This window comes from Atheta coriaria, unplaced genomic scaffold (genome assembly GCF_025399875.1).
Source record: "Atheta coriaria isolate IRGN ID8LTWV9N9 unplaced genomic scaffold, Caltech_Dcor_3.1 hic_scaffold_5_pilon, whole genome shotgun sequence".
NCBI classification, from domain to species: Eukaryota; Metazoa; Arthropoda; class Insecta; order Coleoptera; family Staphylinidae; genus Dalotia; species Dalotia coriaria.
In genome coordinates this window covers 2123816-2149118 of record NW_027045447.1, presented here as the reverse complement: position 1 = coordinate 2149118, position 25303 = coordinate 2123816, and the positions used below count along the sequence as shown (strand labels likewise).

Sequence of the window (25303 nt, the reverse complement as noted above, 5' to 3'; positions counted from 1 at the left end):
TATATATTTCTAACTTGGGCAACCAGTTATACACATTTCACCATAAAACTTTACAGAATTCAAGAAGTGTTATATTTACCGAATATTTCAAATGTCTGGATTCAATTTCTACGAGTACATCGAAATGATTTCACAAATCTTTCGAATAGCTATGTACCCTGCTGCAACTTAAAATATGGTGTTTATCTGTGAATTAAAAGACATAGATTGAATTCTTAATGTACATTATTATTATTCTCACTTAAAAATAAATCCATTCCATTTTTCGCTGACCATCGTTCAGTGTAACACGTTTTTAAATATCTTTGCTTAAACGGTACGTTAACAGTAAATATATTTTGTTTGTTTCCTATTTCCTGCACACATTTCGCTCTTGTCTCGTCGCTGTTTGTTTCTCTGTCAAAAAACATTCGTTATCGCTACACTGCTAAACTCTACCTAACAACTAATACATTACTTCTTAGCCTAAGCGCATAAATATAATAATATTTAATATTATTATAGTTTTATATATAAGGTAAAATCACATTCGTTTCGTTTGAAATCATATCGAGAATATCAACAAAACACAATTCCTAGCAGCGATCAGCGTATAAAATAAAACTTGAACTTCACTTTTAAATCCTCATAACAAATACATAGTTAAAAACACAACAACGATGAGAAGCCGCGGATTAAGAAACAAATAAAAATCAAATCACCCACTCACGCGCAGTAAAAAAATCGTATACATTGCACATTACACATATGCAAACAAAAGAGAAGAATCTAAACGTAATTCGAACGTAAAATTGTACGCCATCGTTCAATTTGAACGTGTACGAAATCGTCAAATACAAAAAAACAAAGTACAAATAAAAAACATAATCACACGTGTCATTCATCAATCATCAATCTTCACTGTTCACTGTTTTCATTCAGTTGCATTCTAATCGATAATGTTTGAAATTCAAACTTCCAACCACGCTTCATAATTAATCATTTTCCATGTAAAGTAAAAACGCATGAAATTTGCGCTCGATGTCATCTCAACACTGCAAAAAGACGGGTTCTTCATCCGTCTCCGGTTCGGAGTCATCCTTAGCCTTCAGGTGCAGGAGACGTGCGAGGGTTTCAGCGTTCTCCTCCTGGAATGAAATCAACGGATGCAGTGCCTGTCGAATGCTGGCAAACAACTTCGGCACGTAAAGCTCTTGCTGAGCCAAAAGCTGCCTGGCGCGCTGCCGATCTTTCGAGATGTCCGGGCAGACGTAGCTATTCAAAATGGCCGGCAGATTCTGATGCGTTACGAAATTACGCAATACTTTATCGCGTAGGTAAACAAATGGGCGTATTACACGCAAATCATGCTCTCTGTAAACAAACAAAACATAATTAGACATTTTACCTATAAATCTGTGTTTAAAAACTTACTTAATATAATAATGCGCTTTTAAAGTCTGCAACTTTCCTGTATGGAACAAATTCAAGATGAAATTCTCCACTAAATCATCCAGATGTTGTCCAATGGCAAGCACGTTATATTCGCCACTCTTAGCTGTAGAATACAGACGATGGCGAAGTTCTCTTGTTGCAAAACTGTAGAAAGCTTCTTCAGTTTGCGTATTATCATCTAAAAACACATTATTAACAACTCTTTCATTCACATATAAAGAAATAATACCTTCAGATGTTTCATTGTGACCATCCAAGACATAATGCACTCCCAACGACTTCAAATGTTGAACAAGAACGCAAGGATCACATCCTGGTTCATCCGAATCAATGGTAACAGCCCCAATAGAAAATTCTACTCCTTTGGTTAACACAACGCTCTGATACTGCAGTAAAGTATGCAACAGACTCAACGAATCTTTACCACCAGATAAACAAACCATAACACGATCTCCATTACGAATCATTTCAAACTCATCGATGGCTTCAATAGTACCCTCCCAGATATTCTTCGGAGGACATGACCATTTACAACTGGAAACTTCCTCGGAGTTAATCTCTTCCGGTTTATCCTCGCTCTCGCTGTGAATTTTAAGATGTAACTTCATATTTCTCGCACGTTCCGACCTGGATTCCGTACTACTAGGTCTACGTGTATACTCTTGTCCTTCGTGTTCTTGGAATGACAGATTAATACCACTGTCTTGTGAACTTAGATTCGTGTGCATGTAACAGGGCATCATTTTCTTCATCAAAACATGATCGTCGTCATTCAATCCATTGGTACTGTTGGATTTGTTAATCATTTGTATAACAGTCTCACTGCTTGATCCAGGAGTGTATCTATCTTCTTTTGCGCTGGTGGTTGATATAGCGCTGTTGGCACCTTTCTCGCTATCGCCAGAACTGGAAGCTCTTGAGAACGAACGTTTATCGGGGGTTATATAAACATCCACAGCGTTGAAAGCATCGCGGAATTCACTCTTGACTTCATTCGCCATCTCCTTGGAGACTTTCTCGATATATTCAGCGACTTCCACTGCAGAAATAGAATCACTCCGGCCATCATCACTTCCTGATCCACCACTATTAAAACCGCCATGTTTGGTATAATCTGACCCATCTAAAGCATCCTCGACTTTATTAATAACCTCACGAATCTCAGACTTGATATTAGTTGCCAGTTCTTTGGTCATTTCTGTGACATAAGTCTGCAGATCGCTTGGTGATGTCCGGCCTAGATCAAAACTGCCCAACACATTCATGCTATTCATGCTGTGCGTTGGGGACATCTGTGCATCCGAATCTAAGGATTGGAAGTCTTGTGCACTGCTACAACTGCAGTTGCGTTGCCTAAGACCCAAACTCATTTTGGTTTGAGGGCTTAAAATCGGCTGCGCTTGTGTACTGATGGGACCACCAAGACTAAAGCATCTTTCTCGACTAAACATCCCTGGATGTGGGGATTGTGGCACTGGATTCAACACCTGCGTGGAAACGCATTCGCCAACAGCGAAATTCACCGGTCCTTGTGTTGTGTACGACGTGGGGAAGTAGAAACTGTTCATATCCTGAACAAAATATGGCACTGGGGAAGAACTGGTAAGAATCCGATGGTCGTCGATTGCCGGGAGACTAAAATGGCGTGGACTACTTGTGTTCGACACCGGATGCGGAATACTATTACTGGTAATCTTTTCATTCTCCTTCTCGGTCCGTTTTGACCCGCTGAAACCCTGCGGGTTGAAGGGTACATCATGTTTGATATTCTGCGAGTTACCGGTGAGAATATCCTGCGCTTCATGCTGCAGCATAAACCATCGTAACTTTTCAGCGCGTGTGTCAAACTTGATGCCTTGTTCATCCGAAGAACTTCGCATGGCGATCTTACGCGCTCGATTGAATAAATTACGTGCAGTCTGCAGGCATTCGGGGTAACTCTGAGGGAATAACCCAGGCCCGGAAATTCGTCTTTCATTCATTGTCATTTTACCATCAACATAACGAATGGATCCCAGCCATTTACGATCACGAGAAATTGGATTCGTATGGTGTCTCCATTCGCCAGTACCGCCATCAACGGTGTATTGTGGTAAAAGTTTCCAACCTTCGGTTGCCACCATCTTAACGGCTTCCATTATAAACGCCAATTCGTTATCATTAATGAAATATGGAAGACTAATTCGGGTGAAACCAGGACGGAGTAATTCAAGATGTGATTTCTCCATGGATAAATTCAACCTGCCCAAACGTTGATCCTCCAAGATGATGTTTTCGTATTGCGTCGCTAAGGACTGATCAATCCCGAGTAAATCCTGTGCGTAGGCACCTGAACACGGACAACCACCGCGTGCCTGAATACCAAATACGTCGTTCAAGATGGCACAGACAAAATTATGATGTAGAAATGTCCCACGGGGATGGCGCACCATAAAAGAAAACACCGGGATTCTTTTCAACCCAGTGGAACTGTTACCCAATAATATAATCTCTGGGATTGTGCGAATATGTTGCAGCATTTGTTTGGTGATTTTGTCTTGTCTTGCCACAATATTCGCCACTGTGACTGATTCTTTCAACTGCATTACTAACCCAGCACGAATAGATTCGATAATGGCGGCTGATGTGCCTTCCTCTTGCAGTTCAAAGCTACGATTCTGTTCGTGCAACGCAAAGAAACCTTCGGGTTCGAAAGTGTTGACGCGTTTGAATAAGGATTTCTTAGCTACCAGAATTCCAGGTGTTTGTACACCGCCTATGAATTTATGTCCGGAGAAGTAAATGGCGTCTTTGAGTACCAATGAAGTATCTTCCACTCCGGGGACTTTGGGATTCATGTTCATGGTAAGATACGGGGCGGCTAGGTTGTAGTCCCAGAATGCAAACGCGCCATATTGATGGAGTAACATCGTGGCTGCCACGTCATCGACCAAAATACCGGTTACACTGCTCGTGGCTGCAAAACAACCCACCAATTGCCGACCGGAGTTTCTATGCAACTTGAGTTGTTCTTCCAGGTCATTTAGATCAAGATGATTTTGTTTGGTTTCAGCTATTCTTATAATCTATACACAAAAATATAAAAATTGTGTAAAAATGTGATGGATGTATTTTTTAGTGTTGATTAGACTTACTTGTGCACCAATTTCTTGCCAAATTTGTAAGTTATCCTGATGTTCACTAGCACCTACGAAAACAGTAGGAGCGTCGAGATCCAAAGCGTTGACTAATTTCTTAATGGCGCCTGCACAACCATGTCCGACGAATATGACAGCATCGTCGTCGGAAGCATTCACGGCGTTTTTAATGATATCCCTCGCTTCCTGCCTGAAACCGGAAGCATAGAAAGCGTTATTTGAAGTTGTTGAATAGCTCCTCTGAGGTCTTTTTTGTAATATGAGGAAAACGTGCCGAAGGAGATGTTTTCTAGCAGACCGCGAGCGAAAATCGATGCTCGAATGCACTCTAAAAAGAAAGTGGAGTCGTGCGGAGTGCATGAAAAATGCCCCACATTCAAGAATTCTACAAGCTTGCAGAGTGGAAATCTTTGGAAAAATTTTATCTATTTTGATAAATATTTATGATGTTTTTCTGGAACGTCTGGAGTAAGCAAGTTTGGCTCGAGGCCAAGAAAGTGCGATAACACGTGCTGACCCTAGTTGTGTTGTTTTGCAAATGCAGAAACTTCAATGGCGGCGTAGTACACTCACCGAAATAAAGTGCTCTGCAACGAGGTGATATTCGTGGTCGAGTGGGTGTTGCCATGGCACGGAAGTACTTCTCGTTGAATATACTCTTCGATGAATTGTAACGATCGACCGGATGCCACATAATCACAGAATACAACTGCAAAAAACAAAAAAAAATCACTTCAATATAATATATATTGTAAGGTTATACAAATAAGGTTATGTGAGGGTCACTAGCGACATCTGTAAGGTACTATAATTGTTTTGTGCTATTTGCACCGGCTGGCAAACACACGAATTCGCCGTGAATCGATAAATCCTGGAAGAGTCCAAAGTTCCCGGCCGCGGGGATTTGGAGCGCGGCCAATCCGGGGCCAATGCGCGCGGATGCAGCCTGATGCAGAAGTGTGTCGCATTCGCGAGCGACCGCCAAGGTCAGGGCGATAACGCAATTGCATTATATTTAACGCGTGTGCGGCGATAAAAAAGCGAGCGCCTCTCTTGCAAATTGCATCGCGACGTGAAAATATCAAAACATCATAAAGCCTCGCCTCCACCGGCACAAGGCACAACCTCGGCATCTTTTAATATCAAGCGAGTTGCGAGCCGAAAATAAAATGCAAAAACAAATTTCGATTTGTAATGCACATTGCGAGGCCGGGGAAGGAAACATCGTCGTAAATAATGTTTATTAAGAGAAAAAGTAATGATTACAATGAACAAAAGCGAATAATAGTGCAGTAAGTAAACAAAAACGTAGTTGATTCATCACTCAACAACGCAACATGAATTTGATTTATTCTTATTCTAGTTGTATTAAACACAGAAAGTAAAAGTGCGCATAATTAATGTGTAATGTGTAATTCCAATTCAAATTAAGTAAAGTAATATTACTTTTACTTTTTTTCGCCGTAGCAATACAAAACCGCATCGGAAATGAAATGAAATGAAATCCATACGCGTGTAAACGCTTACAATTTGAATCTGTAATGCTTTCGTAGTTTAATCGAGCAAATTAAATATTAATTGAAGGCAGTAAACTTACTCGCTCGGCTTGCGAAAACCAGGAAATCGTTGAAAAACAACATAAAACCTATTTTCTCTTACTACAAACATCTTAAAACTCTATTCATAGATGTGAATGTCGCAATTCAACGTTTCATTGAATATGCCGACGCGTATTCAACGCGTTCAATTGAAGAATTCATGTAATTGATGAACTTGAATGTAATGCGATGCATATATTTAAATAAACAAACAAAAACACCGGCGACACGTGACTAACCTCGTGAACCTTGTACAATGCCCTAAGATGGAGGTAACCTCGCTATTCTTTTCGACGATAAGGAAGAAATATTGGAGATGTGCGTAAGCAGGCGTTTATGAAATAACCTTGAAGGGTAGTTTAGGGTCATTCGTGCAGGAATACGCCGCAGGGCTTTTCGTGTCGCCGCGTTTTGTCCTCGACCTATTTCAATGGTTTATGTGGTGTACAACGCGTGAAACGCTTTTCGTGTAGCGTAGAAGTTATTTCTGTGCACCCTTCAACTTTTGCCTTGGGGGTAGGGCTGCCAAGTGCAACAAAATAATAATAATTTAGGTGTTTTATTAGTAAAACGAGCAAAAAGTTGTTTATAACTTTTGAAGTACTTGAATGACATAAGCGCCACCTATAACATTGTCATGAGTGAAAAATTATCTACAAAATGATGTATTATTTATTTCTGTACTTTATATATTTTATAAATTATTAAGAGTTAAAGAATAGCAAAAAGTTTTTATTAGGAGAAAAGCAAAATTTTTGCTTTGGAGCGCTATAATTATGAAAATATAAAAGTTACACCAACGCCATCTATTTCATTGTCTTCAGTGATAAATTATCCTTAAAATGATGATGATCATTGATTTCTGTAATTCAATTACTTTAGAAACTATTAAAAATTAAAGAACGCCAAACATTTTTATTACTAAAAATCCGAAATTCCACTTTTTTCGAATATAATTAAGAAACTACACCAGCGCTACTTATCTCATTGTCATCAGACAAAAATTATCTCTAAAATGATATATCATTCATTTCTGTACTTAAAATACTTTAGACATTATTAAGAGTTAAAATAAACCAAAAAGTTTTTATAACCAAAAACAAAATTTTAATTTTGTACGACTATAATTAAATTATAAATTCTACACCAGCGCCACCTACCTAAAAAGGTACTTTAATCCTTCCTCTTTAAATTAATATATAAACATTGTTGGTACCCTTCAAAGTCTCAGAGATATCACGTTATTAATAAAACTCGTTAACGTTATCGAAACACTGATGCTCTCATAAGCACGTCAAGTGCGATTATCACCTTCGAAAACGTGCGATATCCGAGCACATATAATTCAACAATAACCAAAACACATACGCGGCGTATTCATCCGGAATAAATCCGCGACGCAATAGAATCCGTATTGCAAAGTCGCTGATAACAGGAAAGAGCGCGTATTGTAACCGAAGTAATGTTGTCGTAAAACACTTTGATTTCGCTGATTCGGCATTGATTTTTGATATTCAACTCACACCCGAGCAGCCAAACCAGCACAAATAAGTACTTAATACGCACACATTGTTTACGCACAAATAAATAAGAGTAGAAAAAAATGTAAATATGTAGGTATATTGTATTGTCGTGTTGGAAAAAGAGAAATGTGTCGCTAATTAAATTCAATTTCTAATTCGAGCTGTGCACGATTTAAATTCGCTGGCATTCGTTGGCGAATTAATCTTGGCTCGTGTCCTTACGTCAACTGAACACAACACAATCGCTTTCGTTTTATTTTTATTCGTATTTCAATAGTCAAGTTCAAAAAAAAAAAAACTGATATCAATAAAATTAATAAATAAAATAAAATTCTAAAACTCTATTATTGTCTAAACTATAAATAAAGTGTACTTTACACCGAGATTCCCATTATATCGTTGCTTATGAGTATGACAGATGCATATCTGAGACGCAAATTTCTCAAGTGGAAAACTACTCCACACGCAGTTCTATAAAACTTTTCGCAAACGTGCGCGTCTAGCAAAAGTTTAATACGCGTGTGTTATGCCTCAGTTGTCGTTGTAAATCTTTCGTTTTAGTTTCTTGCGCGTGTGCGCGACTGCGAAATGAATGTTTAATTGTTACTATTGTGGCGCTAGCGACTTTTACCCGACCGCAACGTGGTAAATACGTTTTATAGGCTGCACGTGTCGGGTGTGATCGAATGGAAAGCACCAGAAGCGATCGGTAATAAAATGCCAAGCGCACACACATGCAATAAACAAACACAGCACACACTGTGCCACTTATTATTATTTCTCAAACATATCCGCACGCAAAAGTTAAAATTTTCACGTATAGATGGCGCAAGTTCATACATAACCTCACTAGTTATCTATTTGCCAATATTTTAAATTTTCATTACTAAAAATTTCAATTTAAATCGATTAAACAAGGAAAAAAGTTAAAAATTACAAAAAATAATAAAAATTTCACGTATAGATGGCGTTTTATGTGCATGCATAACCTTGCAACTTATCTACTCGCCTTGATTCTAAATTTTAATTTGATTGATTGATGTCTGATAATGTAATACAGGTTTTATGAAGGTAATTAGAATAATCATTAGATGATTAAATGGATTAACGAGGAAGAGGCGTGTGGTTAATTTTACAACGCGTTTTTACGAGTCTGAACGCGTGAAGGACACAAAATTCGCTAAATTTCAATATTGAGTTCAAGGTGAAGGTTCTCTTCATCAATATGCAAAAATACTTAACATGACAATTACATTCCCCCTAAAAAAACAAAGAAAACTTATAAATAATTGCTGCATTGTTGGATTTTAAACTTTATTATTTCATTATTCATTGATTAAGAATAATTATTGATTGGTTATATTTATAATAAAATAATCCGCGCGTTGATAATGTTAATCATACGGCGATAAACCTATTTTGTATTCAATTGCGATTATGCTTTTTGTTTTTATTGCAAACCGCGATAGAGCGTTGCCTCCGCTGATAACTTTATTTTCGGTGTTGTCAACGTTCGCAATGACCTTTGACTCGCTTCACATCTCGAATCATTACACACGCATTCCATTTATTTCCATGAAATGCAGGAACTTTTGCACGAAAGCTGCACATGTTTGTTTAGGCGGCTAATATGAGTGTGATAAGTGATAAGCAATCACTCACATACATTCAAACACATCATAAACGTCCAGAAGTTTGCTTTTCGTGTAGTTGATAACTTCACATTGCAAAACTTACTTAATTTACTGATAGTGATAACATTTTCGCAAATTCTAGGTATGTTTCACTGTTATTTTCCACTCTGGTGATAAATATCGGATGTAAATTAATTGTATTTTTGTTAAAAACCGGAATCAACTCGAGAATGAAAAAAATATGCGATGAGTATAACAAAAAGGTGCGATTTTGATGTGTATTTGCTTTTTGATAACACAATCTAGACGTAACTGGTTGTTTTTTGATTACTTTCGAGTGGTTTAAGTGTTTCTCGAGATGAAAAACACAATGAAAAATGTTGCTTTTACAGAATTCATAAGTGCAGCACTTAATAACCTCAAAATTGCGTCCATAACGCTTACCTAACCTCAATTTTATACCAAAAAGCAAAAACTTTAATAAATCAATTAAAATGCAAAATATAATATTATGCACGAGTATTACGTTTGAATTTAACATTTGACTGTCAATATTAGCAACAAGTAGTGTGTATTTATGCAAATGTAATTTTCGCAACGCATGTTACACTCGAATGCACATAAAGCAAAAAATTCGAATGAGTATAATCATACAATCGCATAATGTAAACCGAAATTTACACGATTTGATTTATACGTGGCGCAAAATTTGAAAAAAATATACCGCCCTGTTATTAATTCGCGTTTGTTAATTACAACTTGGAGTGCCATGACCTAATTCTAAGTTCGCACCGCAACACACCACACACCACACGCAAATTACGCTCGAGTGTAATATAATTTAGTAAAATGTATTTGAGTGCGAATGTGTATGTCTGTGGTTGAATTACACGCGAATTTCGTGTCTGAGCGCTTTTTGGAATGCTCGTATGTTGGCCAAACTTGTTACAACCATAGCATGCAACTATTAATTTTCGTAAATTGTTCGCGTGCATAATTATACCCCAGAATATGAATGAATTGTTAATCTTAGATCTTTGTGCAGAAAACATTTAGATCCAGGTGTAGAGTTCTATTTGTTTGAGGAAGTTAAGTTGGAATTTGATAGCGAATGTTTTGTAAACTTAGTTTATCACTGGTTGTAAATCTTGCAGAAAGAGATAAACACGAGGAGGATAATTAAAATTTTGGAAAAACACTTTTAATGCATAAACAAAGTATAGTGTTATATAATTTTAGGTTAAAAATAGCTTCTATATAACGTAAACCTCAACTTTTGAAAAAATTGTGTTCATTTTTGCAAAATGAGATAAATACAATCAGAAAAAAATTAAAATTTAGAAAAAACACATTTTATGTCTTTGAAAAATGTAGTTTTATACAATTTAAGACTAGAAATACCTTTATTTATAAATTTACGCTCATTTTTTGATAAAATAAAATTGCCCAAAATGATATTAATTAAAATTTAAGTAAAGCACATTTAATGTATTTACAATATGTATTTTTATATCATTTGAGGTTAGAAATGCCTCTTTTTATAAATTTAATCTCACTTTTACTAAATAAATGTTATATTTTGACTTCTATTTCGCAATTCATTCACGTGAACTTCCCGTTTCTTAATCTGATACTTTAATCTTTAAATATTTCCTTGCACGCGATCCTCACTCCAGGAGTTTAGTCGTTTCTCGTCGTCAACCGAGCGATATTTATAAACTTAAACTTCATTCATGCACACGCCATACCATAAAGAGTGCACCCGTATATTTTCTTTCCTTTGTGCGGCATTTTCACGTTTATTTGCACTTTGCTCGCCCGTAGCTGTTACTTTTTGCACTTCTTTATCGCTTAATCCGTTTTCTTTACACGTGTTTATTGTCTCGCGACGGTTCGACGCTTTCCCAACGCCATTTTGAAGTCGTATAAGCGCCATTTTAACGTTAAATGCACGCGCGTGCACTTATATTACAACAAAAAGCTATTTATAGATTAATTTTAGTATCATTTGATCTAGACATAGATAAAAACTAAATAAAAACGAAAATGATGTGGATATTAATATTTTTAGTGCAGTCATAACCTATATTTTTAGGTCTCATCCGGATAATAAACTTGGCAAATGGATGTGATTCATGTTTCAGACGACGAGTTGACAAGGACAATACTTGTGGTTGTTGTGGTGTCTTGGATCTTAAAAGCGCATTGCGGGACACAAGTGCATTGGGGCAATGGAGCATTGGGTCGACAACACCAGCATCCTACGCGCCAAGCGCCATATTAATCTTAAATCCGTCTGTATATCTATATCTAAATCCAGTTTAACGTTCCTATTAAATTGCAAGTCAAGCAAAATGGTCACGTATGCGTTTTTACGGTTTATTTTTGCAATTTAAGGGTGTTACGTTGAAATTTATCATGTTTTGTTGACATCATTGGCTAGGATCCAAAGAAATGTAAGAGGATTTAATACGACAACAAATTTTCAAGTAAAATTGATACTAAATAATTAATTTTAAGTCTTTTAGAGACATAAACGTGCAAATAACGTGATATTAGGCAACCAAATGAACAAAATGTTAGTTAGGCAACCAAAATATCAATATACCTCCATTAAAATTCAACTTCTAAAGAATTTAATAACAAAGCAAAGTTAAAAAAAATTCCTGTGATAAAAACAACAATAAAAATATGTAATAACAGCACAGACATAATGAAAATGAAAGCCAACGATTGTTCCAAGCGAATAATTCTACAAATGAAATTGTATTTGCGCTAATAGCTTAATTGTTTAAACCTAATTGTTTGTTGAGTTGAATACGCGCACTGCTGACATTGCAGCCGACCGCGAAATTGTTTATTATTAGATCGCGGATCACAGCGCGATCGATTGCTAGATATTGCTGGTAGGTGATTAGATGTCAATGATAATTGATTAGTCGCAACGACGGCCAATGTTTATTTTCGTCCGTATGTCAATCTTAACACAAACAAACTCATCATGTTCAACCTCACAATGTAATTATAATTAATTTAAAAGCATTTTCAATGAAAAAAATTCAAAATATTTACGTGTGCGTTCAAAATAAATTTAAACCACTTCTGAATGAACTTTAGAGTGAAAAAACTCGTTTGGTTTTTGCAACTGGTACGAATATCTCGTTTTTATTCGCTAGGCGTGAAACAAGAAACAAGACACGTGATGATGTCATAGAAAGCTTGTCGGTGTGCTCTATTTTACAATATTTACATTTTTCACTCAACACAACAAAATACCAGCGTGTATTTTGAATTTTTTTATTTCCTTGTTTGTAATTTATTTGTTTTTATTTAAAACGAAATAATTTCACGTTGTAAATTCATTCTAAAATTTCGTCTGTTAGATACAATAATTTTGAGACACTGAATGCGAATACATGACGTCAATGATTTTTATAGTTTGTAATTTATTACGGCGTGTGCCGCGTTGTCACACTAAAAGCAAATTTTAGAAACGTCATCGCATATTCATATAATTCGCCAATTTAGGTATATCCGAAAATATTTTCTGTTTACATTGTAATGTGTGCGATTAATATAAATATTGTCGGATATCACTTTCGAGGTTATGACGCACTTATTACAAGTACACTCAGTGTAACACTTGGAATTTAAAACTTAGCCGTTATAAACAGGATTATAGAGAAAGGACGCGTGGAATTTTATTTAGGAGAGGAGACGAGTCCAAAGGGTAAAGTCCCAAGTACAATCTGAATTATATTTATGTAAGTATTGTGCACACGCAGTTTCCGTTTCGTTCGATTTAAATGGCCGACAAGGTTTTCCAAATCATCTGGCAAGTGATCAACCAACGTGCGCGTTGGGTAATATGGATATATAGCATTTTAATTCCACAATGTTTTGATACGTCTCAATCTACACCTCGAGAATAATAGGATTGTGGGATCGGTGAGTGAGTGCAAATGTTATAATTGATGAGTGAGTAAAGGACACGATGTTTATTATCACGAACAATGTTTATTAAGAAGTCTTGAAGAAGTATAGTTAAGAAGTATTGTAGAGAAGAATAGTTAAGAACTGTAGTGTTTGAAGTAATGTGAAGAACTGTCCTTCCTAAACCCTTGTCACCCACCAGCAACCCTTCAGGTTGATGGGTGGTGACAAGAAATTTGGAAGTAGGAAGAAAGTAATAGATTGGATTGGTAGAAGAAAGTGTATGACATTGAAGAGAGGGAAAGCTGACCATTGGATTCTGGGAATCCGAGTCGTGCCAAACCGTCCGACTCGGGGATTAGGTTTTTCAAGGTAATAAAAGATATTAGGAAATTTGGGAATTTTGGATGAAGAATTACGGTATACAATAAAGATGAAGAAAGTTATAAAGTTTTGAAATACAGAAATAAGCTTTGGGTAAAGATCCCCACAGGATTTTGTTTATTTTTCAAGAAACTAACGCCATCTAACGAAAATATTTCTCAGAAACGTCATTAAATGTTGTTTTCTCGCAGAGAGGACAAAAAATAATATTTATTAATTGATATATTGCTTTCTAGAGAGAAATTTCATAATATTTTGATAATCATTCTATACCTTAAGAATATTGGATTTTTGTGTACTTTTTCTGGAAACTAACGCCATCTGGCGGAAATTTCACTCAAATACTTCGTTAAATGGCGTTTTTTCGCTCCGAGGACAAAAAATAATAAAAATAATTGAGAGATTGATTTCTAAAGCACAATTTCAAAATATTTTGATATGTATCTTTTTACACCTTAAAAAAATTTGATTTTTAAGCATTTTTTCGATGCTAAACTAGCGCCATCTAGCGAAAATTTTGATCAACTACTAAATCCTCTCACCAAAGATATTGTTTAATTAATACAATGTTTAAAATTGATGAATTCGATTCTAGAGAGTGATGATGTCATAGAAAGTTGTCGGAAGATATTTTTTAATTTTCTGTTCCACTTGAGAATAAAATATAAAGATTTCACTTAGCGAAAACATCACAACTAAACCGCACGCTAAGCAAGTTTGCTAATACAAAATTCTACATTATCATAAATTCCCGCCAGCGGTGTGTTATTGTTTCGCACGTAAGTTAACTTAATCGAGCGTGTATTACATCCATTAATCATTCATTTTCAGCGTGAATTACAGTCAGTCCGGAAAGTTTAGACTAGAAATTACTTTAGTAAGCACGCAAAATCTGCCAAATTTTCAAATGTTAATGAACTTTTAGTTTTAATTTTTGATTTTTTAAAGCATTTTAGGTTTTATTTTAAAATGTTTGAATGTTTTTCGCAGTCTGTATGCAAAAACAAGTTTTATTAAAGTTTGCTGTTTTCTACCCTGTGGATAAGTGTTTGGAGTGTCTTTTTTTGTTATGATAGTTCAGCATGTTTTCGCTAGCTGGAAAACGGACGAGACAAATGACTTTTTACTTCTTATTCGTTTTGTCCGACGGGTGTGTGCTGCGACGAATGCCAATGAACCCTTTTTCGGAGAACGAAAAACACCTCATTAGACGTCTAGCTTTAGCTTTAAGCTTTACTAAAGCACAAAAAAAAATACACAAAATTCAAACAAAAAATCTTTACTCTACAGAATAAAATTTCTATTCATAAAAGTATCTTTAACCAGGAAATAGAATATCACCAAATCTCTAATAAGCAAATAAAAATAAAACGGAAATGGTGTCTACTAGACCAAGATGACATTTCCATTTCTAACCTATATTTAGATTTCCCGTCCAGGTGATGTCGATGTTAATCTCCGACTAAATCCGACTTCACACAAAACTCAAAATTTACATTACATTCATACATTTTTCGTGTTTTGTGTAATTCAGTGTGTAGAACAGCTTTATTTAAATAAAGTATGCATAATTACGAATATGAGTAACGCGCTTTTTGTTTGTGTCTGCTCTTATGTCTATTCTAATAGTATTGTAATCACGTTGCGTGCCTGAGACCTGTTACCATGCTTTTACATGCAAAATGCCTCGTGTACAAGCCGAGAATATCCATATTTATTCATTTGTTTCGTTGGTCGTGAATAATTTATGTCGCCCGCGCGATTATTCAAGCAGACAAGACAATAAATAATAATAATAATCATAAACAATGCATACCAGCGGCAAACAAAACAATAAATCGCCAAATTTTTCATTTTAACAAAAGCTTTAATATGCACTAATAAATTTATTTATATTTTTATTTATATGCTAATTAGGCTAAAATTTTATTAATTTATGAAATAAAATGCATGACAATGCTGACATTCATCAAGGACACACAAAGCTATAAAAATTGTTTTCCACGTTCGTCACACATTGTTTTTAGTTTGCGCCAATCGCAAACACAGAAAACGTGCGCTCGTCAGCTGAAATACGATAGTGGCATGCATGGCGGCCATATTGTTTCACTCTACATGTATTCAGGCACCAATCCCAGAGTAGTAAATAATAAAATTTAGAAATAAAATCAAAAAAGATTTAATAAAACCCAGTCAAACGTGTTTTTAATTTGAAATTTTCAATATAGTTGCATAAGTAGTAATATTTTACATCAAATATATTTATAAGATTCGTTTATGATGATTGACACATTCGACAGATAAATATTAGTTGATTAATTCGGTATTTGACCTACTTTTTATTAGACACTTTGAATCTTAGACAGATTTCCAAATTTAAATATCAATAAATATGAGTGTTGGCCATTTGCAATTTAAATAAACTATGGCTAAACTATCAAAACAATTGCTATTTGCCATTAGTATTTTGCATTAATCATCGTTGAATGTTAGATGTTAATATTTCAGTGACTCCGCCATGTCTGCCAGCTTCAGATAAATAATTAAAGATAAAACTAAACAAAAACAAACAAAAAAATAAAAATATTTACGCTTATAGTCGCGGTGGCCTTATATATTTTTAGTTTTTTTTGTAAATAACTCACAACTTAATTGTGTTAAAATAATAATTCTTTTAAAAATATAATCTTAAATAAATTTTGTATCAAACTAAGCTTATATTTTGTTTGTAATAGTATCATTTTAAGAGTTATAAACAATTAAAGTAGATTTTGTAAAATTTTTAAATATTTTTGTTTTTTATCAATAACTCCAAAACTATTTAAGATAAAATAATAATTCTTGCAAAAATACATTCTTAATTAAATTCTTTATCAACCTAAGGTTAACTTTTGTTTATAAAATTATTATAACAAAAGTTATAAACAATTAAAGTTGTTTTTGTAATAATTATAAATATTTTTAGTTTTGTATTAATAACTCCAAAACTATTTAAGATAAAATAAAAATTCTTGCAAAAATACATTCTTAATTAAATTCTTTATCAAACTAAGGTTAACTTTTGTTTATAAAATTATTATTACAAAAGTATTAAACAATTAAAGTTACATTTTATAAAAAAATCTAAAATCTCAAAAAATATCAAATATCTCTTAATAAAATGCTAAAATCAATAAAATGTTTTTAAACATTGATACAGAATTTAATCCTTTATAGATTAAAACAAAAATCAACATTTTAACTCAATTACTTATCGAGTTATTAATTTAATAACCATAATTATGAACGTATCATACCCGTTCCGTGACTATATCCACTGTTTACGTAATGCAAGTCAAGTTGATGTTGAATTTTCGTTTGGTTTTGCGTTGTTGAACTTGAATTCGTTTACATTCGACCTTCGCATTTATCACCCGCGTTATAAATTTTACTGCACCATACTCATTTATGCTTCGTAGCGCGCACGGGAATACAAAACACAGAGAAACCAGTATGCAGGCTGCTTACAAGCACAAAGCATTTTATTAAACGCGTGCACCAACGTGATAAAAGCTTTTTTTTCGTTAAACAATACGCATGTGTATTGTGTGTACATGTGTGCAAATGTTATCGAAAGTTGAGCGCCTGCTGAATGATTAAAATATTTAACAAATTAACAAAAACAACATGAAATTAACAAAAAAATTAATTAATTTTTGTTTTTGTGGGTTTATTTATGTTTCTATTTGAAATTAATGCGGAAGTTTCGTTATTTCAGACATTTTAAAACATATTGCATGTATTTTGCGATTACTTCATCGTCATTTGCATAAATAACGCGTGAATTTGAGAAATTCAAACACAAGTCAAAGTCCAACTTAAAGTTGTTACTTTGGTGAGTAAGATATTTATTTTCTACTCAAACAACACTCAAAAATCACTAAAAATATCGACATAAAGTTGTAAAGACGTAAAAAACTAAAGTGTTATAAAATTTAATCGTAAATTTATAGTATTCTACGCATTCTAAAACTATTTTTGATCCATCAGCATAAAATACACATTTTTTAATAACATTTTCTCTGTATTTACCTGTTACAATAATATTTTGTAGCCAAAAATAATATTTTAATGTGTTTCTCGTCTAAAACAACTGATTTATAGCTTTTAGTTGTACATTTATCCACGTCTAAGGCGAGAAAATGTTCACGTCAAGTGTGGAAATTCATTGCTAATTTGCCGTCGGCGATGCGAGACAATTTATTAAATTTTTTGCGCTACAATGAAACAATATGCCAGGTAATATTTCACTTGATACAAAATTAAATTTTTGTGCATTGGTTTTTTCTTAATTGAACAAGAGAAAAAAATCTAGACGCGTCTGTCGAACATGGCACATTTTTAAAATAGGCAATGACCTTTTCCGCCGCTTGAACCGAACACAAACACAACCACAAAACCGCCAGCCGGTCTTGTTTGAGTTTGAGTTTAACTTTGCAACGATATGATGATGACGACGTGGACGCCGATTTTATTATTATTATGCCGGCGCTATTTTCGTCACGATTCGTGCCAAAACTCCACACCAAACACTTTCGAATCGTATCGAACGCGAATCAACGCTTCGTAAAAGTTGTATTTTTTAACGCGGCGTAAACACAACTTATGTAAACTTAAAAAGAACTTGAGTAAAAATATTTTGAAAAGCGTTGAAAAACATTGTTTTCGATGGAAAATTATACTTTAGGTAGATTAATTGGTAATATTGGAATTGATCTTAAATTGATTGAATTAATCCGAGTGTCGTAACAGAGTGTTATTCCACTGAGTGGGCAATTGCTTAACAACTTGTCTATGATTACATAAAATGATGAACATCGGTCGAAACGTGGTAAACAAAACTATAAAGTTGATTAAACCCACAACATCGGAAAAATTACGTGTGTAACGAGCGCAAGTGATAAAAAAACAACTGATAACAAAGCACACGCATAAAAAACAATCAAAACTATTAATTTATTAAAGTAATTACTACTTTTACTGAAGTTGTATGCAATTTTAAAGCAAAATAATTTGATTCATTTATGAGACAAGGTTGGAGATGCGGTACATCAACCGAACATAGCTTAAAAATGTAATATTTTGTAAGTTTTTGAATGAAAATCGATTATACATGAATAACGTAAGATAATATCATGTTCTGAAGTAAAATATTTGATTTTATTTTGGAGACAATGTTGGAGAAGCGGTACATTAACCGAACATAGCATTAAATCGTAATATTTTGTAATATTTTGAATAATTTCCGATTAAACATTAATAACGTAAGATAATATTATGTTTTAAAGTAAAATATTGAATTTTATTTTGGCGACAATGTTGGAGATGCGGTACATCAACCGAACATAGCTTTAAACTGTAATATTTTGTAATTTTTGTCATGAAATTCGATTAAACATTAATAATCAGACATTTTGATGATGCATGGATGATTAGATAACAAGTATTGATCTCATCACGAGCTGTGAAAGTGAAAGTGTTGCTGTTATCATGTAATGTACAAAATAAAGTCTGGCAAAAATATTTTTATTTTCGTACTGAATCAGTTTAACGGTAGATAAATTAGTTTATTTTGTGGATTGACGCATTTCGCACGAATTGATAACGGAAATATTTAAAGCCCTCATTAACATATGTGTATCTACTAATGCATGCAAAAATTTGCAATATTTGTAACAAAAATAAACCAAAAAACACAAAAATTATTTTTACTGTTTTAAATTAAGTTAATGTTACTTAACTTGAGTGCAATCGAATCTATATTGTGCAATAATAATCAAAGCATAAAACATTTAAATTCACGTTGTGTTGGTTAGGTTTTTCTAGTAGATAAATTATTATTACGCGAGTAATGATCACAATGATTAAGTATGTTGGAACAAATTGAACATGGGAGGATATCGCCGGTGTACGCCGCGAGGCATGAAAGGAGACGCTGTGTCTAGGCCGGTTCAAACCGCCTCATTACAAAATTACCGTCATTACACACATCACATGTTACGGGCATGACTAAAATGCGACTTCAAAAAAAATTACCATCGCAGATATAATTTCTATTATAAAATAATATCCTCTGATTTTTTTTATTTTCTACAATTAATTTTAATCAATATAAACCGGAAATATTGAATGCAAAACCGAATGACGTAAATAATGTGTTAATTGTTATCTGTTTAGACCGATTTACAATTCACGGCCAGCACGTGTGTACACTCATGCCAAGAGCTTCCTCGCATTGTTTATGTATTTATTTATTTATGCGTCTACTGCTTGTCTCCGTCAATAAATTAAATTGTGATTTGGTATAAATAACAAGTGCGTGCAGTGTGTAATAAACAAAAAACTTAATGGTAAGTGAATTAAACGTGTTTTAACCCAGGAAGAATACGAAAAACATAATTCGTAAATTGTGTCGGTTGAAGTAAAATTTCAAGGGTAAATTTACGCTCTAAATGTATGGTTCAATAAACATGTGCTACACATCCACATCCGATCTCGCACGCATTAATATTAAATATAAATAAATCGCGCTCCGGCGCCGTCCGCATGTTATGTCGCAAAACGCAAATAGACGCTGAATATTTTCTCATTCGTACATTCGCGGTCGAATCTTGACTGAGTGTGCGTGTTTTGCATTGAGGATGACAGTTTTATGCAAAGCGCGACATTGAAATAAGCGTTTATGAAGTTATTGAGTGTTTTTTGTTTGATTTTTCTTGAAAAAATTACTTTTTAACTTCTGGGCGAAAAAGTATTGTGTGTATGGTATACTATAAAGTCAAAAATGGTATAAATGTATTTATGATGATAATAAAATTAAATTTAAACCAAATTTCTATGTAATTTTGAGTCATTTTCTATTTTTGTGCAAATTCATACGTGTTTTGGCAACATTGACTAAAAACCGCCGAAATTCTTTGTTGTCTTTGTCTACTGCAGAAATACAACTGACAAGATGGTGACAACTGTCACGCATTTTCGTATTTATTTAACAACCAAACATAAATCACGCATTTTATCTCCGCACAGCAAATTTCCATGATAAACACATTTTTTGCATTTCTGGCAAAACCACATTTTATAAATATTTTAGTCATTAATACATAGTAACTACATTGATCGACATTTCGGACAGATTTGGGCTATGCGTAACTAATGTGATTGCTTCGAAAAGTTCATCGACCCTGCTCGCCAAACAGGAATTCAAATGCGAATCACTTCCCTAATTTGAAGCATAGCGCACGCGATGTCGAATTTACGAGTTTTGTTCCCATGGTTTCCCGTTTCCCTTCGCGGCGCACGGCTCAAATAGAGGGGACGCCTTCGCATCCTTTGCAGGAGCGATGCCGCGAGACCACACAACACACGACTCACAGCTGGTCGTTAATTTAATGTAGGTCAGCGTACGCACTCGCTTGCAAAACGTGTTTGTATGCGGTGTACACTTGTACGTTGTAGCTTGAGCTTGGATCTTCAAAAAGTGAGCTGTGGACTAGGATATTTTCATTTTCTGACGTCATCTCGTAGTCAACAACGCAATTCAACTCGAGTTACATTAATGATTCATTAGATTTGATAAAATATGAAGATATTGATTAAAAATAGTAAAATTTAGGGTTTTATGACCCTAGGGAAGCAAATTGGGGTAAAAAAAGGGTAGATATCCATTAAACGCATTAAAAATCAAAAATGTAAAGATAGAAAGAAGGGGGAGACCCCTAGGGACTAGCTGGATGACTCATGCACGACTGCGCATCGTACAAATTGCTAGCAGCTCTAGTATACCTGCAAAAAGGAGTGGGGGTAAGCTGCAGCGTGCTACGATCATCCTTACGATTACTGGTCGTCCCCGAGAGGTCACTATTGTACTCTGTCGAGTTTGAGTCACGCAGAAATCCGTTATAAACGAATGTAACCCTGTAAAGTAGTGGGGGAACGAGGAATCATCCTGCAAGTATCCTTTCCTCTAAAAATCGTCTCACTAGTTCCCAAAATTAATATTTTGGCATAAAATTGAAGAAAAATATATTCAAAATTGTCACAAACATTAAAAACGTAATTAATCATAATTTTTGTATGTTTTCTAGGTCATAGATTAATGCATTTCACGTTGACGCATTGGTTCGTTGGCTTGCCGGCCATTTAACGTCCTTGAACATCACGCATTAGTCAAACACAATTTTAATTTGAACTATTCGCACAAAGCAATTCGGCAGCACGTCGATAATTATAACTTATTAGAGACGCAACAGACGCGCAAAAAAACCTCATCTATTATTATCAATTGACCTAAATTTTTTCGCGTGCCATTTTTCGCCAAGCATCAAAATTTTAGCGTCTTGCATGTTGTTTTTTGGTAATAGTAATTAATAGCTATGCTAAAAGAAATGTGCGTACGCGCATAAAAACGTGGAATAACAAACAAACGAGTGTTTGAAGAGTGTGGTAGTTATGCTATACCAATGAAAATAGCAAAGGAAAAAAATAGAAAATAAGTAGCACACACGTCTGTCTACTCTCACTGATCACACGTTTTTCGCACGCGAAAATTTTTCGTCAAATTTAAATTTTAATTCAGTTTTCTTTGAATTGTAAGCCAGGTCGAGCGTGCAACCTGTTTTTTTTTAATAGATTTTATTGCAAAAATAAATCGTTTGAGTTTAGTTGGGAGAGTCAGAATGAAATGAAACAGATGTGTACGCCTTCGTTTAAGTTGTGGTCGCGGTTGGTAATTATGAGAACGCCAAGCTGTCTATCAGTGTTTTTGATGTGTGTTTACGCTTTGAAACGCGAGCAGGAGGGGTATCAGTATTGATTTCATCTAAATTTAATACAGATTATCATATTGCATTAATAAAAATCACGCAAGTGTAAGAATATTGTCGATAAAATTTGTTTTGTAATTTTTTGTAGTTTTTTCTGCTAATTTTAAAATAATTAAGAAAATAAACATAAATTAATATTTAAACTTATAAAAACGACCTAATTGATAAATATTATTAATTTATAACTTTATACAGGGAAATCAGTTATGATGAACCAAAAATATATTTTTTTTGCAATTTTTTGCAATTTTCGATGATTTTCTCATTTTTCGATATTTCAATTGCGAATATCTCGCAAATGAAACGCGATAGAAACAAACGGATTTAAAATTCTAAATCCTGGTGAAATTCTCTACAAGATAAGCAATTGAAATAATGATAATTCGATCAATGTGTCAAAAAAAAATTTAATTTTCTGGATTTCACAAATGTAATTTAATTTTATGAGTGAAAGCAAAATATCCATATAAAATTGAAATTAATTATTCTCGATCGTGCCGAAACTCCTCTCCCAAGATAAGATATAGGTAAGCGAAAAAAGCAGGAAATGAAAAATTTCGCCGGATTCGCTAGGAAACCAACGAACGAAAAGGAAATCGAAGAATCACGACGCGTGCACTTTCGTAAACATCTGCGAGCCGCTTTGCCACGGCTGAAACACAGAAAAGTAACAGTTTCTGTTTGCCAGTCGGCACTCACACTCACGATACATCTAACGATTACATTACGATCTGAGGCGATGATGCCGCCTGCTGTCGACAGTGGAAAATTTATTTCCTCAATGCTTTCCTGTGTGTTTAAGCGCATATAAACACTCTTACTCTCTGTTCCGTGCTGCTGCTTCCACGATTATTAAAAATTTATGATTTTATTTTTTCCGCACCGAAAAAAACATTTCCTATTGATAAAAACATAATTTTCTAATCATTTAATGCATGTTATCACACATTAAGCGCCAATCAAGCGAATTATACGAATATATTTCTGTTTACATATTAATTATGATGATAACTGATAAATAAATGAACAGATGACATTACAACTCTTGATTATTTCGGCAAATGTAATAAATTTAACTATAATCAATGTTTTATGTGACCCGTAGCGCGTCTTACGTAATAAAACAATATTTTATTAAATCTTGGAATAAATTTCACACCGCGTAGGTAAACAAAACAATTTTATTAATATTTATAGTGCATAGTGTAGAATCAGAATAAATTAATTAAATATTCGCGAAATTTGCGCCCACGTCACAATACAAAACACAAAACAAATAAAATAAACAACAACGTAGTAAACAATAATATTTTTGACCTGACAAGTAAATAAATACGGTTTTCAACTGTATAATGGTGGTTTTAACAGTTTTGACTCATCGTATCAACTTTAATTGTATAAATATTAATGTTTAAAGTTGGATGACTTTTTAATAACTTTAATTTTGTTTATGGAATATCAAAACCCAAATTAATTTGTTTGTTTTAAATATTTTTGATAAAATATTGCAAAAAAAATTATTATTTTGCGCGTTTTAGGGCGCTCCTGGGCTGCTTTCGTAATCCCTTGCAAGAAGGCAATGACTTCACGCGTCGCGTTGTTCCGATCGATGGCAGGAGAAACAACCTTGGCCCGAATTTCGCGAGCAAATTCAACAACCACCGCATCATCTCTCTCTGTTTCTTTCTTTTTGGTTTAAATTCAATTGTAAAACATTTCAAGTCTCTCAAAACATGAAAAAAAAAACTTGAATATTTTGCCTTTTTAGCCAAATTTTACATAAAAAAAAATTAAATAATGGTGTGGTTATGATGAAAATGGAAATGGTTACGCTTGGAAAACTTTCATTCCCGAGCAAGCGAGCATGCCAGCCAGCGAGACGCATCAAAATGAATTACGCGACCTTGAAACGAAGCGGCGAGTGGCCACGACTCGACTAACACACTCCGGGATCACAATATCACCACTAACCGCTACTCATCTTCTTCACCATCTCATTCTACGTTTTTTTTTTTCGCCTTTAAAACCAGCAAAAACAGCTAAAAACCTTTTTTGTAGGTTGTTTTTCAGTTGTTCCCTAATTTTTCATAATGGCGGCTTTGTTTTTTACAGATTTCTGTATTTTTTTTTTAATAATATAAATATTTACTGACCTTTCCTGCGTCCAAAAGGTCCCAAAAACGCACTATTCTTCCCAACGATATTTTCATCAATGTATTTAATTAATTTCGCAATCTCTTCGCTTTTGCGCGTATTGCCGCCCCCGACCGTGGGCGCATTGTTCTTTTTCACGAGGCGATAATAGTCCTCCGCACAGGTGCTAATCTTCCGGTTGCCGTACGACTTCCGGACGGTGGTTGTAGACGACGTCGATGTCATCCTGTCATTATCCTCCGCCAGCGCACTCACAAAAAGTTTACAAGCGAAAACGTTCACAAGATAAACCGCAAAAAATCCGCGCGCGCGCGAAGAAAACAGCTGATGCTGCTTGCAAACCGTTGGAAACACTTGAGAACAAAATTATTATTCAAAAAGTAACCAGTATAACGCACAGGAATACCTTATCTATAGTCAAATTCTTTATCGATGTCCTTTTTTGTTTAAAATAACACGCACTGTGACCAAAATTGTATTTGGTAACTCGCCGCACGTGAGGGAAATAATTTTGAATATAATCCGCAGCAAGCAGAGCGTTGATGGTTCGTTCACTCGGCTGCGACTGGCAGCGAAAAGTGCAGAAGCAGAAACGCGAACAAAAGCGCTCGCTGCTGCTGGCACTAGCCGATGTGGAGTAGC

The 25303-nt window shown here is 34.6% G+C and overlaps 1 protein-coding gene across 2 annotated transcripts; it reads right to left on the bottom strand.

Annotated features, from left to right (window-relative positions):
• Positions 1 to 207: 207 nt before the first annotated feature.
• LOC135791488 (uncharacterized) lies at positions 208 to 25294 on the bottom strand. 2 transcript variants are annotated; one of them, XM_065301878.1, is made up of 6 exons: positions 24661 to 25293; positions 5145 to 5280; positions 4569 to 4761; positions 1664 to 4499; positions 1414 to 1612; positions 208 to 1353 (listed from the first exon to the last, which is right to left on the bottom strand). In XM_065301878.1, exons 1-6 carry the CDS (start codon positions 24884 to 24886, stop codon positions 1029 to 1031), a joined length of 3915 nt encoding a protein of 1304 aa, XP_065157950.1. In that variant the 5' UTR covers positions 24887 to 25293; the 3' UTR covers positions 208 to 1028. The 2 variants fall into 2 exon arrangements, with proteins under 2 accessions (XP_065157950.1, XP_065157949.1); XM_065301877.1 differs by having other exon boundaries at positions 1414 to 4499; positions 24661 to 25294.
• Between the last annotated feature and the right edge of the window lie 9 nt (positions 25295 to 25303).

Bases quoted from the DNA above. Each gene is read 5' to 3' on its own strand.
- LOC135791488 (XM_065301877.1), bottom strand. From the start codon at position 24,886: ATGACATCGACGTCGTCTACAACCACCGTCCGGAAGTCGTACGGCAAC. The intron at 4,500-4,568 runs GTAAGTCTAATC...TTTTGTGTATAG, and splicing joins GGCAAGAAATTGGTGCACAA to ATTATAAGAATAGCTGAAAC. The intron at 1,354-1,413 runs GTAAGTTTTTAA...GTTTGTTTACAG, and splicing joins AAAGCGCATTATTATATTAA to AGAGCATGATTTGCGTGTAA.